The following is a 17,207-nucleotide window of genomic DNA, read 5'->3' on the forward strand; positions in this document are numbered from 1 at the left end:
TGAGACGACGCAAAATGGCTGCCAGGACGAACACAAAGCCCACAGCAGCAAGGTGAACACCTCGACAAACACGAATCACAACCTTCCTCCGAACCATTCAGTGAGCCCTCGTGTTCCCTGTGCAGGGGGCGGAGTCATCCAGGAAGACACCACGCCCATCACAATATTGCCCGTCGTGCACAGTTGTCCGTAGAATCGACTTCATCTAGTTGGAAATGTTTTCGGACTAACAATTATAATACGTTTTAGGTGCTTCCTCCCCCCATTGTTCTGTTTTTCTTTTTTTTCTTTTCGCCACCCGACTAGTTGACGTCCCCACAGTGGAGACTGGTGGAATATGTCAGTCGACTAGTGTGCAGAAGCCGATGGACAGAATTACTGTATGATGTGGTGTTTTCAAACCAAACAAAAAGTGAATTTTACAGACGAGCCGGTCTGAGGTGTTTACGCTGTACTAATATATATAAAAACACAGACATAGAGGCAAGAAACATTTTAACTACAGTGTACTAACTAGTGTTTTTGTTCTTAAATCCTATTTGCAGGATTTTTTGCAATGAAGTGCCTGAGATTGATGGGTTTGTTCATACTGTAGTGGCATTTACACACACACACGTCGAGATTGGTTGCTATAGTAACGATGCCGGCACGTGTCCGCCGAGTAGTGTTGAGCAGTCGAAATGGACATGACAGTATTGATTGATTGTGATTTTATATAACTATGTTATAAGGGCAACGTACACAAAAACGACTTGAGACATTTGACCAAACCATTTATTTACGAAATATAATTAATTCCGGCGACGTCGGGCAAACAAACGGGATTTTCTGTCCTCCTCAGTTCCCGAAAGCGGTGAATGGTCTTCTCAGTCCGCTGTGCGAGGAGCCTGTGAGAGCGAGCCAGGCCTCCCTGTGCGAGATGCTGCAGAAGGAGAGGACTCTGGGTGCGGGGTCAACAGGGGGAGGCGGAGCAGGGCCAGGAGGAGGTGGAGCCATGGACCATTCTGCATTAATCCCGCTCCGCAGTAAAGGGTTCAGAGAGAAGAGTGACGTGCACTTCGTGGAAGTCATTAAGGAGGACAGGTGAGAAAAAGAGAGCGGTGGAGATTTGAGAGAGAGTTTGTGTTTGACATTTTTGTTTCTGTAACTTCTTTCTTTTGTGCTTGTTCGTCCTCTTTCAGCTTGATGAAAGATTATTTCTTCAAGCCACCAATCAACAAAGTGAGCCTGAACTTCCTAGAGAAGTCTCTGGAGTCTGCCTATCGTAAAAACTACCAGCAGGAGGTACACACACACACACACACACACACACACATTCACTCACACACTCCTGCTTTTTCTTTGGTGTCCGTCATGTTATTTCTAATGGTTCATTATTTTGCAACATTATTTTTCTGTGGTGCTGAATGTACGTTCTGGCTCATAACTACTATCATTAGTTCACTAGGGATGTGTCCCAAACCACTCCTTCACACACTTATTCACACTGTAGGCTACACAAACAACATTAATCCCCTGTGATTCTGTTCCAAAACACGTCCCGTTAAACATATAGTCGACGTAAGCGCTGTTACAAAACGTCTCCTCATCTATCATCGGTCCAAACCGGACGTGTCCAAAATCACACACGTTCACTATACAGGTCACACAAATACCACTAGAATTTATCTCCCCATCATGAGTCCAAATTGGACGTGTCCCAAATCACAACCTGTTCATTATATAAGCCACAAAAAAACCCCCCACCATCATGAATATCTGTCCATCACCAGTCCAAATGGGACACGTCCCCGAATCTGAACCTGTTCACGACACAAGTCACACAAATATCATCACGAAAGATTTGGACATGTCCCAAATGAGGCCATCACAAATGTCTCTCGACAGGCAGCCAGGCGACCCGTTCAGAACCCTTCGATTTGGGATACAGCCCTAATAAACCGATGATGGTGAGAAATTTCTGAGGGTTTCAACTATAGAGGAGCACATCCTCAGTGGAGCGATGGCTGTGGGGAAACAGGGTATGGTTTGGAATGAAGGTGGGATGTGTCCCAAACCACACACCCTTACGAAACACGCCGCAGCTGGTAGGGTATAGTCGCTCAAGTGCTGCACCTTTTAGTTAGATGCACAATAATACACTGAAATCGGAAACGCTCTGTGACGGACTCGGTGTCCCGCCTTCCTCGGCACACTGGCGGTGTGGGTGTGTCCCAAACCGCAAAGCTATTATGTAGGTCACTTAGGACCAATACAAGCATTTCATATAGTAGTGCACTATAGAGTGAAAGATGTGTCTTGGGGCACTTTTTGATCCCAGCGTTAATTAAACATAAAATATTAATAAATGCAGCTATTCACAGTCTGCAGAGTCAGTCTCTCTCTCTCTCTCTCTCTCTCTCTCTCTCTCTCTCTCTCTCTCTCTCAGGTGATAAGCCACACCCCTGTGCAGACGTTCGCCAGTCCTGTGTTTAGCTCTCTGCTAGACGTGGTGCTGTCGTGCGCCGTTTTCTTCTCCCTCACGTTCGCTTGCTTCCTCTACTCGATGGTTACCAAGGAGATGCCTCCTGCCACCACGGTCGGCCTGGCGGTGACCGCCGCCGTCCTTGAGCTTCTGTCTCTCGTCCTGTCCGTTCGGTGAGTGAACAACCGAAGAGGTTCAAATTTTTAATACTTTCTTTAATACTTATTGGCAGACTGGCAGAGGCCACGCCTCCTTCAATCAGACTGACAGCCAGCAAGGCCACACCTCCTCCTCTGAAACTGAAAGCCTTGAAAGATGAAGGGAGAGAGAGAAACCATGCCAAGGGAAATGATCAATCGTTACTTGTATAAAGAAAAGATTTGTTTAGTTTAAAAACACGCCGTTTCCCTCACGTCCGTCCCCACAGTATGACCTTCTACCTGGACGACGTGTTCAGCTGCACTCAGTTACTTCTGAAGCTGGTGTCCGGCTGGGTGCCCCGTCATGTGGTCGGCGCCGTGCTTGTGTCACTTCCTGCCATCTCGGTTTTCTCACACCTGGCCTGCAGCCTCCACCTGCCCATTCAGGTAAGAGGAAAAAAAGAGAGCTACCTGTATGGACGTGAATAATAATAGTTATGTTTTTGTTTGTTGTTGGTTTTTTTATTTTTTATTTTTAAACTCGGTAATGCTCATTCACAATGAGAGAGCTGGAGAGAGAAGGCATTAATAATCTTTCACACACAGCACCAAATTCTCTATTTTGTTTGTTCAGAAAGTGTTAGTTGAATTTTTCTGTAACAGCAGCCATTTAAATTAGTACGACTATTGTTTCTATAGTAACAGGGAATTACAGGGACTAACTATGCCGGACGATCGACGTTGACAGATTTAAAGTGTTGACGGGGGGACGTTTTCTCTGAGGAGATGTTTGTTTAGCGTTTTTTGAAAGGCTTCTCAGCACGTTTGTAACAGTCGAATTAGACAATGTTTTCTTCGTTTCTCAGCAGTGCTCTGTTTATGCCCGCATTCTTTTATTTATTTATTTACCCCCCCGGTTGCGGTAGGTAACGATGTTCCTGTGCAGCGCCGTCGTCATTGCCATCATCCAGTACTGCAATTTCTGCCAGCTGAGTTTCTGGATGCGGTCGGTTTTGGCCACCGCCACTGGAGTGTCTCTGCTTGCTATACTCTACAGCGCCCCCATCAGGCCAAGGTCAGACACCACAGTTTTTGTTTTTTTCTTCTTCTCTTCTACTGGTATTATGTAGCTCGGGTATAATCCAACACCGTGTTTAACATGGCACTGGATCAGTATTTTTAAGTTTGGTTCAAAGTACGTTATTCACAACCATTTGTAAATATATGAACTGTCTCGAGGTTGAGCTCTGATGAAAAGGCAGTATGCCATTCATCCAGTTACTGATCTGATGGTCATTTTCTGTCTTCCAGCACCAGCATCGGTTTTCCAGTGACTGGGTAAGTGTGTTTTAGGTTGCCTAGGAGATGGCCTCTAGTGCACTGTGCACTGATTTTAAATCCAAGTGTACCCTCCAGCCTTATGTGTGCTGATCAGCTTCACTTACCAAAGTGTGAACTTGCTAATTAGTGGGTTTTCATTATTAAAGTAGTAAAGTTTACGTGTATCCAAAATAACAGCAATACTATACAACGCGTCTCTTTTCTTCCCCGCCGCTGTTACAGGAACTTGAGTAACAACAGTCTTGACACGAGATGGACAAGTAAATCGAATCCCGCCATTCTAGACCTCCTGGTTCCAGAGGCGCTCTTGTCATTCTTCCTGCTGCTCCTCCTCGTGTGGTTCCTCAACCGCGAGTTCGAGGTCAGCTACCGCCTGCACTACCACGGCAACGTCGAGGCCGACAAGCACCGCATCAAGATCCAGACCATGCGTGACCAGGCCGACTGGCTGCTGGGCAACATCATCCCTATCCACGTGGCCGAGCAGCTGAAAGTCACGCAGAGCTACTCCAAGGACCACGACAACGTAGGCGTGATCTTCGCCAGCATCGTGAACTTCAGCGAGTTCTATGAGGAGAGCTTCGAGGGCGGCAAAGAGTGCTACCGAGTGCTGAACGAACTCATCGGCGACTTCGACGAGATGCTGCGCAAGCAGGTGTTCTCCAGCGTGGAGAAGATCAAGACCATCGGGGCCACGTACATGGCTGCGTCGGGGCTGAACGGACGGCAGTGCCGCGAGCAGACGCACCCGCACGCTCACCTGCGCGCCCTTTTCGAATTCGCGCTAGAGATGATGCGCGTCGTGGACGACTTCAACAAGAACATGCTCGGCTTCCAGTTCAAGTTACGCATCGGATTCAACCATGGGCCGCTGACTGCCGGCGTCATCGGCACCACCAAGCTGCTTTACGACATCTGGGGCGACACCGTGAACATCGCCAGCCGGATGGACAGCACCGGGGTCGAGTGCCGTGTTCAGGTGAGCGAGGGAAGCCACGCTGTGCTTAGTGCAATGGACTACGCCTTTGATTATCGTGGCACGGTTAACGTCAAAGGGAAGGGGCAGATGAGGACCTATCTGTACCCCAAACTTAACGAGAGCGGGTCCAAACAATCCTCTGAGCCTCCAAGTAAAGACGAGAATACCGACAAACTGCCCGGCCAGGCATTCGCCATGGCGCCCGCGTTATCGTCTCCAGCCAATCACAGCTGTTCCTCTCCTTCCCCCAGTGCCTGTCGAAAAAACCGCAGGGTGCCACAGGGACCTAGCGTAGGACTGTCTAATTTGTCGCAAGAACAGCACGACAACACATTCAGAGACCCTTTACTCACAGGCGAGTCTTTGGAGCGTTCTCCTGCACCAACGTTTGGTGGCACGCAGCCACCTTCAATAGCACAGATTAGCGCTCCGCTAGCCAGACCAGAGACACCTTTACGAGTCACGTATGAAGACGAGGAGGAAGAAGAAGAAGAGTCGAATGAACGCTCCCGGCTCCGAGTGGGAGAGAGGCTTTAATCTGCCCCTGAAGCTGCTGATCTTCACTGTCCGTCTGCCTCACTTCTCTCTCTTCTGGGGCACGAGGGTATACATTTCACTGAGGTTCACCTCCCGAGGTGCCTTAATAATCAACACGAGATGTAGGAGAACTCGGCTTAAAGAACTCTATAACGTTAAAGTAAAGAAGGTAATTCGGGCGGTGGGCGGGGGGATTTCTGTGTGGATCACAGTCCGGCACAAAATGAAAGACGTGAAGGGAAAAAAAAAAAAAAAAAGTCGAGGGGCGGGTTTTTACGTTTCAGAGGTTCTCCTTATTTCAGTGGCGTGCTTTTTACGTTCGTTAAAGTGCCTTCGGTAAAGATGAATACGCGCACACGCCATCGGATAACTACACGAACAAATCAGAGACGACGGAACAACGCTAGCATGCTGTGCTTGTTTTTTTTTTTGTTTTTTTTTAATTTTTTTTTTTTTTTTAAAGACTTATGACGACGGACAATTCTGTGGTTTTTTTCAATTTATTTTCCTAATACAGTTTTGTTAATATATTGCAGTTATTTTTTTTCGCTGTACTCCATTTCTTAATTACAGAATATCGACATGTGACCTTAAAGATGAAAAAAAAAAAGTGCCAGTGGCTCAAAGTTCAGCCGAAGTGTCGAATCATAGATCAGGGGAATTTAATTATATTGGGTTAGATCGTCGCTCTTGGGCAATCACTTCTTTGAGAAAAAATTTAAAATTTGAACTGTATATTTTTGTTGTTGTTGTTGCTAGGTGCAAGTCTAAGCACAGCTATCCAACCAAGTTTTTGCAAAATGCACACGAAACAAACTGAGGTGTTCTTGTCTGCTGTCTGATCACAATCGTAGAGACGGTGATGGATGGAGTGTTTGGGCTACTACGTCGCTGTTCACGCGGCCTGTGCTAGCACCATGAGATAATCGCTAGCGAGGGGATACAAGTAACGCACAATGCAACATAATACCTGAAACGTAGCCGAACACTCCGAAAGGCTTTGTGTTGATAGAAAGTTTTTTCATTTGTCTGCTTTTATCACAGTTTGCAATAATATTACCATGTTGTATTTTTAAAAATTTTTTATTTTACTACAAAAAATTTTTTGTACCTCAGTCGGAGCACTAGATCAGTCCACTATTTTTTTTCCCCCAAGGTTAAAATTCTCACGTATACCGATATTTGGTTAAACAAGGCTTTACTGATATGTCAGTTTCAACTCCTGTGAAGTCCTATAAACTGTAAAACTCGATTTTATATATAAAATCTAACATCACGACGTCTAACGTCTCGTTTAAGACGTTAAGAAAAGTCGATATTGAGTAAATCCATTTTGGAGTGGTCGAAATGTTTCACCTTGACGTGAAGAGTTTGCGAGTTTGAATACCGAGGGTGTCATCATGACGGCGCTCTATAAATAAATCGCGTTCATGTTTTCTAAAGGCGTTTAAGTAAAAACACCGGGCCTCAAAAAAAAGTTGCGTGAGAATATTTTTTCGTAGGCCGAACCGAACAAACTTGCGAGTTTTACATTTAGCCACGCCCACAATTCTCCATAAAAGGCGCAAAGCTCGCAGAGAGCCGAAAGCGGTGACTGAACAGCGAGAGCCTGCCTCTTAAACACGGCGCACGCTAAATCTTCCAGTAACGCAGCTCCGCCACCGCGGCGCGTCGGCTACCGTAGACGCACACGAACGCTTCCTCTGTTTATAGGGTGCCATTACTTTTGTGCTACCTGACTGAACAGCTAGTCTTATTTATTTCACAGACGTGTTATTTTTTTTTTTTTTGTGATGACGTTCTTGTGAAACAAATAAACGATCTCGACGTGAAAATTCACGGAAACCCGGGCGCTTGCGTAGGACGTAAGAAACCAGCTGCGTTTCGGCGAACGTCACGTTTTCCAGCGTGTGCGCTCCTGCGAAGGATTTCCACACGCATTTGCACGTGTTCAGCTTAGAAGCGAGGCCCGTTCTCACCGATTCATGGGTGCCATATTTGGAACAGCTTTCCCCGGTTAACTGATGTATATCGGTAAAGCCCTGATGTATTTATTGGCGCGTATCTACTTGTGTATCGTGTTTCCGTTCGCCTAAAGGGAGTCTTGTCATCTTTTTGTCGATCATTTCAGTGACTCCTCCTGTAGCTTCAGTGGTGGAGTTTCTCATCGCCTTACACCGTGCAGTGCTGTGCAGCAATACAGTGAAACCTCCAATTCATGGCATTTCAGCCCAACAGCACAAAATATCATTTAAGGGAATACAGTAAAGGAGTCATAAGGGAATTTTTCTTTTTCTTTCTTTTTTTTTTCCCCAACAGCGAAGCATTTAGCCCAGTTTATTACTGTGAATGATTTGTATTTGTTCTAAGAAGAGTTTTCTATGACTTGTTTTGTTAATCTTTTCCGAAGTAGGTCGAAAGCATTCTCTGAAACACTTCAGACGATGACGGAACACTTCGATATTTATGTCGGACATATAGGACACGTCCCGTTTGAGTGGGATGGATTTCTCGGATCGTGCCAGTAGCGTTCGGTTCTCGGCGCTCTCTCCCGTGGCTTTGATTGGAACCTTTCTGCTGTATCTGTGTGTTTTTGTCGTCTTGTCCCCCTCCCCAGTCGTGCCATGTTATAAATTAGGTTGCTCTCTTTGGTGGAGTGAGTAGAATTTTCTTATTTTCTTTCTCTAGTGCCTTTTGTTTTTCTTTTCCTCACCCCTCGCCTTGCCCGAGTGTAAGAAAGTGATGCTGTTGGTCACTGTATGGTTGAATTGTGCAAAAATGCATTCTGACTGAATTTTCTTCAAGTCTTTTTTTTTTCTCTTCGCACAGTTCTCTCTGCCACTTTTTTTTTCTTCAATCGGTCCACAAGGGAGCTTTTATAAGCTTATACGCGGCATTACCTTTCAATCATGTAGCAGATTGAGAGCTGCGGAAGTCGTGCGTTTGTGTCGTCACGTCTTACACAAGTGAGGAAGAATCCGAATCCAAGCTCGAGCAGTCAGGGTTTAAGTTCAAGGGCATGCTCGAGGGCTAAACACGAGACCCGTTCGGCACTTTTAAACCACAGAAGGGTTCTCTCCCACCTCCCTCAAAAATCCTGCCGGTCTGGCAACAGGAACGTCTGGACTTGGTCGCCGTGACAACTGCACAAACCCCATCGAGAACAGTCATTTTGGTGGGGGGAAAAAATCTATAAAAATGTGAAAGATGCACGGGGACTTTGAAGATTATCCGGGGGGGAAAAAAAAAAAAAAAAAAAAAAAATCCTAAACTACACTAAAACATTGCAATTGCTGCGTTGCATTCGTTTCCAAGTACGAAAAAACACTTCAGTGCTTCAGTGTGACGCGAACGATGTGTGCTTTTTATCCACTTGTTGACTTTTAATATTGTGGAAAACGTCCACGGAGCGATTTAGTTCCTGTTCAGCAGCCGTTCCTTTCTTGCGTGACGCAAAACGCTTTTGCTGACACTGGAGACTCCTTTCGTAAATGTCTCCTTACAGCGACCTTTCACCATGTTAATGATTTCGATATTTTTTTAAAAACTCTTTGTTAAATAACAGAATAGATCAGTTTCAAGATCAGCTCTTCTAAAGCTCGACACGTTCCTCGGGTGAAAAAAAGTGCTGTCGGTTAACCGTAGCTCTCTGGCAGTCCTGGGATTCAAACCCACACCCTTCTGGTGATGAGCACTTCATTACGTGACGATAAACTCATTACAATTGCTGCTCACTTGAAGCAGAAAATCCTGAGACTTTCCCCTAACGTTTCTTTTCTCCGAAAAACAATCCAGTGCCTTTTTTTTTTTTTTTTTTTTTTTTTTCTTCCTTCTAGCACTTTCTCATAAATGAAATAAATCGTCTCCTGTATCGCAAGACCTTTTATTGTGCGTCTAAATTCTAGTTACATGGAAACAGACAAAAAAAATAAATAAATCAACACTGTGTATCTTGATATGGAAATAACTTGGGATGGATAAGGGATTTCTTTCTTCTTTTAAAAAATAAATAAATAAATAAAAATAATCAATTTATTGTATGGTGCACTGCTTTTCGACCACGCCACACTAAAGTCTGAGTCACAACCGATGTTATGTATCACACCTTCAGCAAGAAAATGTAAAAAAAAAAAAAATAAATAAAAATAATGCAAAGCTGACAGTATTTAAACTTAATTACTCACTCATGCCTAGCTATGTGTTAGATTTTTTTTTTTTTTTTTTTTTTTTTGGGGAAGAACCAAAATATGAATTTGTATGATGTTGAATGCAGAATAATGGGACAGTTAGAATGTTTGGTGCGCCCGTACCTATAAGCACTTGCTACAGCCTAAAGGGAATAAACTCGAGGTTGTGTTCCATTACTGGTTTCACCACTCCATCGTTGACTTTCACCCTGCAGGAATCCATTTATCCCTTTCTGACCCTAAATGTGTAACGAGTCGATCGCCTGGTTTGTTCCGTCCCTCTGGAATTTTGCAATCGAAGAAACGAACGCAAAATCGACCAAGCAAACTCTGCACTATTTAGAGGAGCTTGCGAATGTTCGAAACGGCCGCAGATTTTTTTGCCGATTTGGGCCAAGACCCGACGTGTGATGTCGTCATCACCGCCTCTTCGATTCACGTGCGTCGAACACGAGTACAGCTAAAAGGTCTCGTTTTCCAACAAACATCACTGCGAAAGATCGCGAACAGAACAATTTCACCGATTCGTGTAGTTTTCCATTAAAACAAAATAAAACAAAAAAAAAAAACAGCACAAAAAACAGAAAAGTCGACAAAAAAGTCGCAGCAAAGAAACTTGCCGAAATCCCGTACAGACTGATTTAAGATGATAAACATCTCGATGTAGATTAAGTCAGACGTCGTAGCTCCATAGGGAAGATAAATAAGGAAATGGTGGGTGCTAGAAATATTGAGGGTACAGGAGTTTTTACACGTGGACATTTCGTTCAGGAAAAACACGTTTCTTTCAATGAAGTTTTTAAAAGGGCCGAGGGATCGAGTCAGGATCGATACTGACTTCAGAAACATGAGGAGGTGATGGACGTGAAAATGCTATCAGGCCATTACTTTTCGTTGTTGGAACAACTCGGAAAGTCGAAGAGTAAAAATTCTCACTCGTTGCCGAGTTATAACTGACATTGTCGTGGTGCTCACTTCGTAATTACGGTCCAAATTTACAACACGGCCCCGCCCTCTTGCTTTTTTCCCCACTGGCTTACAAAACCAAATTCACTGGTCACAGTTCACCTAGATCAAATGGTTATCGGGCTGTCTGCTGTAGGCGTCTCAATGGTGGACACCGTGACTTTGTTATAGACACGCCCCCAACTCGGAAAGTAAGCGTTCTTGGACAATTACGAATTCCAGAGATGTTTTTCAGCTTTAAAAAAAGCTGCACAACTGTAACAAGGGGTCAAAGTGATCATTTCTAGCTCTAAACCTAGAAATGTAGCAGTTGAACTTGCCCCCCCCCCCCCCCCCCCCCCATGTGATATAGGTGAAGTCAGCGATGATATGTCAGAAACAGTGTTGGGACACCGCAGACGTGCAAATTTTGTAAATGTAAGAAGAAGAGAAAACCAACTTGGAGGATTTTTTTTAATAAAAATAAAATCACACCCGTCGATGAATCGAAATGAAACGTGAGCGTTTTTGATGATTTTCCGAAGACTCCGCTTCGTTTAATTCCAAGAGGAGAAATCTGTAGAAAAGTCGTGCCTTTATGTTGGAAGTTGATTATCTGAATATGTGTATATAAAAAAAAATAATAATGGATTAAGTTTTGGTGTGGTAACAAAGCCAAAAATACAAAACAAAATGACAACAATGTGCCATCAAATCTACCTTTTTAATGAGTATTATAAAGTATATTTGCCACATGGGAGGATGTTTTTTATGTGAACCAAAGAGATCTGACATTTATTTTGCCTTTGATGTTGATTTTTTTTTTTGTGTGTGTGTGTAGTATGTCACATGTTTGAATATGATTTTATTATTATTATTATTTTCTGTGCACATTATACATTTAATCCATACATGAGCATAATCTGTATACATTTGCACAATTCACTTTGTATGTACATATCCATATGTATTAATGTTGTTTTTTGTTTTTTTTGGTGAAAATTTCAAGATTGAAAGTACCGTGCATGTGCCAGATTTGGACAGCAGGAAGAAAAACTATTGGGAGGGGGGAAAAAAAAGAAGAAGCTATTGTCACTGGTGTATTGGTGTGTGGTTGTGATTTCTTTGAATGGAAAAGGGTGGATATTTGTTATTTGTTCCTTTTCAAAAAAAAAAAAAAAAGCACATTCAACATGTTTGGTTTTTTAAAATTTTTTATTTAATTTTCACTTAAATAATTTCAGAAATTGGATGGACTTTTTCTCCCTGTACAGCTATTGTGTGTATATATTTTTTCTTATTCCATCACTCAGAGATTACCTATAGAAATTTAACTTACATGATGTATTTAAAAGTATTGAATGCAGTCCAGAGCAGTAAATTCTGTACAGTTTAGATCTTTATCGCTGTTCAGAAATGCTCGAAGCTTTACACATTAACCATCTGTTCAAGCATCTTTCAGTATTTCACTTTCAATAACTACTACTTAGATTATTACGGGGCCAAGTACCAAAGGTCCGAAGGCCCTAATTGATATATAAGGAGAAATGTGCCGTAGCAATCTGAATTTTCATGCCTTTATTTGAATTTGGAAGTAAGGTTTTTTAGCTGAAACTCAGTTTTATGAATGAAATTCTGTTTTATAATAATCAGTGGTGGAGAATTTCCAAATGCAGGTATTTCATGGCACAAATCGAATTTTTGAAACATCCGGGGATTTCGGGAAAGCAAAAAAGAGCAGCCAGTGACGTGGTGTTTTTTTAAATTTTGAACTGAATTTCAAATAGGTTGTGCCACAAAAAAAAAACCACCATTCTGCTTAAAACCCACTACACGATTATTGTAAAAATGTATTTCTATCCTCACACACAAACTCAAGCCCTGCGCTACGCTTTCACTGTGATGCAATTCAAATAACGGCAATAAAATTCAGACTTGATTGCTAAAATTCATTTCTCGTTCTACGTCACTAATCGTTTTTAAACCGAGAGCAAACTTCTGTCGATTTCTTCCGCAACAAGAAGAAACGTGAGAGATGATACCGAAAGCCATGGACTTTTGTTCGATCAGTTTTACATTCACGTTTACCGTGCATGACATGGATGCATAACAATCAAAGCATCCCTGCAAATAAATCATATAATTTGTTCATACAGTGTTACCAAAAAAAAATTATATTTTATTTTTTAAAATTGAGCTCAGGAAAATAAAAGTGGATCAAAATGTCATTTTTGTAGCCGTTGCGTCAATAACAAACAAAACGCGATGCTTTTAAAATCTCGACTCGCTCACGCGGTAGTTCTCATACTTTTCAACCTGAAGCCCTCCTCCTTGTATAGGGTGAGTCTCTTTGTGGCCCACCTAGGTTTTTCACCCCCACTCCAGGCTCTTCTGTATTAACATTCTCAGACAAGATGCTACGTCCTCTGTCTAAAAACTTATCCATTTTAAATAGTCTTAAGTTTCATCAGCGTCTCTCTAACAGCACTGTACACTAATATATCAGCGGATATCTCTCTCTGGTGTATGTCTCAGTCTGCTGTGTATACCCAATTTAATTGATTAATATTTCTCATTTTTACGGACGTCATAGTGTTCACAATCCTGACTTACATACAGGTCAAATTCTTCATCTTTAAAAAAACAAAAACAAAACAATGTTATAGAATTGTCCCCCCCAACCCCCCCCCCCCCAAGCACCATCTTGTGGCCCCCAGTTTGAGAAGCACTGGTCTTTATTCTAACCAATAACACGTCTAATGACGGATTTCCGCTGTAGTGTTTTCGGGCTCGGAGCTGTATTTCTGCTACTTTGGCGCCCCCTGTCGGTTGATCTGCGCATGCGTGCGTTTGCGTGACACTCATCTCATTACGTAAGCGCGTGCATGCGCGTCCTAGCCCCTCCCCCTCTAGCTGGGAAAAAAAAGGTTTTTTTTTTTGTATCGAAGGAATCAACAGCCGCCATCTTGTCGCGGCTTGGAAATCAGGATTTCGATACGGCGCTATTTTTTTATTTGGAAACGGCGCTTCCGAGGCGACGTTCGACGACAAATTTCGACCCGTTGAATCGCGACGAAGCTTATTTTGGCGAAAAACCCTGGATTTCAGCGGCATTTCGTCGGCCACGAACCACCAAACACCCCCCTCCTTCCCTCCTCCTCTCCTCCACCTCCTCCTCCTCTCCTTTCGCGTTATTACCTTTGATTTCCCCCTTCGGTCCGTGTGTCGTTTAAACCGAGAGAGGGGGAGCCGTCGGACGACAGACAGCATCGACGGGACGTTCGCAGAAAAATTATCAGTGACATTATGATGCATTTATGCATTTTTAAAGGCGGTTCGGGTGTCCTTTTTTTTGCACGATTTTTTTTTGACGTCAGAGAAAAGGTTTTGATGAGGATGCACATTTAACATCGCCGCCGCGACCCGACGAAGAAGCGCAGCGCCGAGAATTCATCTGGAATATCGACATTTCCCCAAATATCTCTCTATTTCAAAACCTCCGATTTCTTAAGAGGAAATATTTCTTTTTTTTCCTCGGGGCTAATTTAACGACGATAATGTGGGTGTTGGGTGTTGGATTATCATGGGGTAAATGGCGGTGGCGCTGTTGGTACTTTTTTGAGAATTCCTCCTCGCTGTTAGCTTAGCTAATTAGCAACTCCGCTTGAGACGTATAAACAAAGTGCGTTTCGAGGAACGTATTGTTTTTAGATATCATTTTTATTTCCGCCTCGAAAGGATTCTCTGTGGTAATTTTGCTACAGCTCTAAAAAAAAATAAAAATGGATGAAAATCTGCTTGATCCTGGACCTCCGAGTGCGAAGAGGCCGAAGATGACAGCACCTGCCTCAGACGGGCCAGGTAAGGCTAGCTAAAGTAACTCAAACGTCAAAAAAGAAAAGTTTGCGGTGGGTTTTTCTTCTCTCTCACTCTCAGAACTTCACACCGAACCCAACTGAAATGTCCTGACCGAGCTACATGCCTTGTATTTGGTGTTTTTACTGCTGTAAAAGCGCCGTGTTTACGCTGTATTGACACTAAAGCTAGCTTCATACCAGAACACTCCGCTAGCTAGCGGCTAACATTGCAGCGTAGTTTCTCCTGTCAGATTACAAAACGGGCTCGTTTTTATTTAAAATTATTTATTTATTATTGATATATATATTTTTTAAGGGAAAAACGACGTCGTTTTGTACGAGTTGGCTTTACATGCTCAGAAAAATAATCGATAATTTTGAAGTACAGAATGGAAGAAAACGCCTTAACGTCCTAATCGTACTAGCGCACTTAGTAGTACGCACAATATTAGTGCGCGTGCCGGGACGTGACACACTCCGTAGTGCGCTAGTACGCGAGTGTGGATTTTAAAGCACTCGTCACGTTCAGTGCTGGAAATCTCCGCGTTCGCAAACTAAACATCTGTGGGTCAGTTAGTGTGGTGAAGTTGACTACCTGGTCCATTCATCCTGGAGGTTTAGTTGAGGTAATTACGTCTTTAATATGAACTAAATCCTCTCAAGTGCTTTGAGAGGTCTTTTTAAAAATAAAAATAATAAAGTCCAGCTTTTCAGTATCACTTTAAAAAGGTCCTTGTTTTCAAGTAAGTATGTCATGCTTTAATATATATATATATTTTAAAAAGCTGACTGTGAGTAAAATTAAATAAGAAAAAAAGAATTTGACTTTTCGTAAGATTACGTCCTAATTATTTTTTTTCCTGTGGAAAAACGAGGTGTTTTATTCAATACTACGCGTTTTGAGCGATAAGTAAGGGATGGATGGATCAAACACTCGCAAAGGAGTGCTGTGAGAGGAAAATAATCAGCGGCGGTCCTGTGAGAGACGAAGCTGAATTAGGGCGGGTGTCCGGCACAGTGTTTTATTCCTCTTGCGCCACAGAGATTATCGTTCATCGGCAAACGAGATGTCGTACGGAGTAAGTTAGTTCGGCTGCAAACGTTCGTTCTGTGACTAAGGGAGAGAGTGAGGGAGAGGAGGAGGAAAGACACAAAAAGCAGAAGAGCGTGCAAGAAAAGTTAATCTCGGGCGCTTAACGCCGGGGACGGAGACGTAACTGTGCCGTTGCGTCACTTTCTCGCAGCAGGTCTAATCACGCGTTAAACGCAGACGTTCTGTTTCCGAACCAACCTTGGCTCTCACTAGTAAACGTTTCGTCTGCGGTGCAGCGGCGTGAACGGGCGCTGGGGCGGAGAGATGACGCCGGAAAATGAAAACATACTACGATGTCTCGTAAAAGGATATCGCGGCGTAACGAATCGCGATCAGCTGCCATTCGGATCGGGTTCGTTTATCAGAGGGACGTCTCCTCAGCAGTTTAAACGTGCGTCTGAGTAAGGGGCGGGTTTCTAGCCGGTTGTATTTCCCATGAACCTGGATGTTCGCACCGTGCGGTCATATGACCACGCTCTGTTCACGATACGCGTAATAAAGATGTTTTACGGAGTCACGTTAATCTGAATGAAAAAAGTGCACGTATACACATCAGTTGGGATGAAAACATTTACAGATGCACATTAATCAAAGTAAAAACATTAACATTCACGTCAGTCTGAATAAAAACGTTCACGTATATACACGTTATTCGGAGTATAAAAACGTTCACGTATATACACGTTATTCGGAGTATTAAAACGTTCACGTATATACACATTATTCGGAGTATTAAAACGTTCACGTATATACACGTTATTCGGAGTATTAAAACGTTCACGTATATACACGTTATTCGGAGTATAAAAATGTTCACGTGTACACATTTTATCCGGAATATAAAAATGTTCACGTTTACACATTTTATCCGGAATATAAAAACGTTCACGTATACACACTTTATCCGGAATATAAAAACGTTCATATATACACACTTTAATTTGAATGAAAAGGTTCACGTATGCACGTCACTCGGCACGAAAACGTTCGCTTATACACGTTAATCGGAATAAAGTGTTCATGCATACACCTTAATCAGATTTAAAAACTCTCACGTATTCATGTCCGTCAGAATAAAAAGGCTAATGTGTATATACACTTTGTTCGGAATAAAAACGTTCACGTATACACGTTAACCAGAATAAAATGTTCATGTATACACCTTAATCAGGTTTAAAAACACTCACGTATTCAATCTGAATAATAAATGTTCACGTACATGCACCTTATTTGGAATAAAATTATTTACTTATATGCGTCAGTCTGAATAAACGGGTTCACGTATGTGGGTTAGTCGGAATAAACGGGTTCACGTGTGCGCGTCAGCCGGAATAAAAACATTAACAGATGCACATTAATCAAAGTGAAAACGTTAGCATTCACGGCAATCTGAATAAAAACATTCATGTACGTACACTTTATTCGGAATAAAAACGTTCACGTATATTCGCTTTATTCGGAATAAAAACGTTCACGTACACGCTTTATTCGGAATAAAAACGTTCACGTACACGCTTTATTCGGAATAAAAACGTTCGCGTACACGCTTTATTCGGAATAAAAACGTTTGCGTACACGCTTTATTCGGAATAAAAACGTTCATGTACACACGCTTTATTCGGAATAAAAACGTTTGCGTACACGCTTTATTCGGAATAAAAACG

At 42.7% G+C, this 17,207-nt stretch overlaps 2 protein-coding genes across 5 annotated transcripts in view; both read left to right on the forward strand.

Moving 5' to 3' along the window:
* adcy9 (adenylate cyclase 9) overlaps positions 1-8,697 on the forward strand; it is a 24,782-nt gene extending 16,085 nt beyond the window's left edge. Inside the window, exons 3-10 of the mRNA XM_017458849.3 lie at positions 1-52; positions 842-1,083; positions 1,182-1,284; positions 2,429-2,637; positions 2,892-3,051; positions 3,531-3,679; positions 3,916-3,942; positions 4,168-8,697. The exon at positions 1-52 is cut by the window's left edge and continues 56 nt beyond it. Of these exons, the coding sequence (XP_017314338.1) occupies positions 1-52; positions 842-1,083; positions 1,182-1,284; positions 2,429-2,637; positions 2,892-3,051; positions 3,531-3,679; positions 3,916-3,942; positions 4,168-5,461 (2,236 nt within the window). The 3' untranslated portion in view covers positions 5,462-8,697. The remainder of the gene's footprint in view (positions 53-841; positions 1,084-1,181; positions 1,285-2,428; positions 2,638-2,891; positions 3,052-3,530; positions 3,680-3,915; positions 3,943-4,167) is intronic.
* Positions 8,698-13,520: 4,823 nt separating this feature from the next.
* crebbpa (CREB binding protein a) overlaps positions 13,521-17,207 on the forward strand; it is a 33,571-nt gene continuing 29,884 nt past the window's right edge. For all 4 annotated transcript variants that reach the window (XM_017458837.2, XM_017458838.2, XM_017458839.3 and 1 more), the window contains exon 1: positions 13,521-14,454. In XM_017458837.2, coding sequence (XP_017314326.1) covers positions 14,376-14,454 — 79 coding nt within the window. In that variant the 5' untranslated portion in view covers positions 13,521-14,375. The remainder of the gene's footprint in view (positions 14,455-17,207) is intronic.

Source organism: Ictalurus punctatus, chromosome 27 (genome assembly GCF_001660625.3).
Source record: "Ictalurus punctatus breed USDA103 chromosome 27, Coco_2.0, whole genome shotgun sequence".
In the NCBI taxonomy this organism is placed as follows: Eukaryota; Metazoa; Chordata; class Actinopteri; order Siluriformes; family Ictaluridae; genus Ictalurus; species Ictalurus punctatus.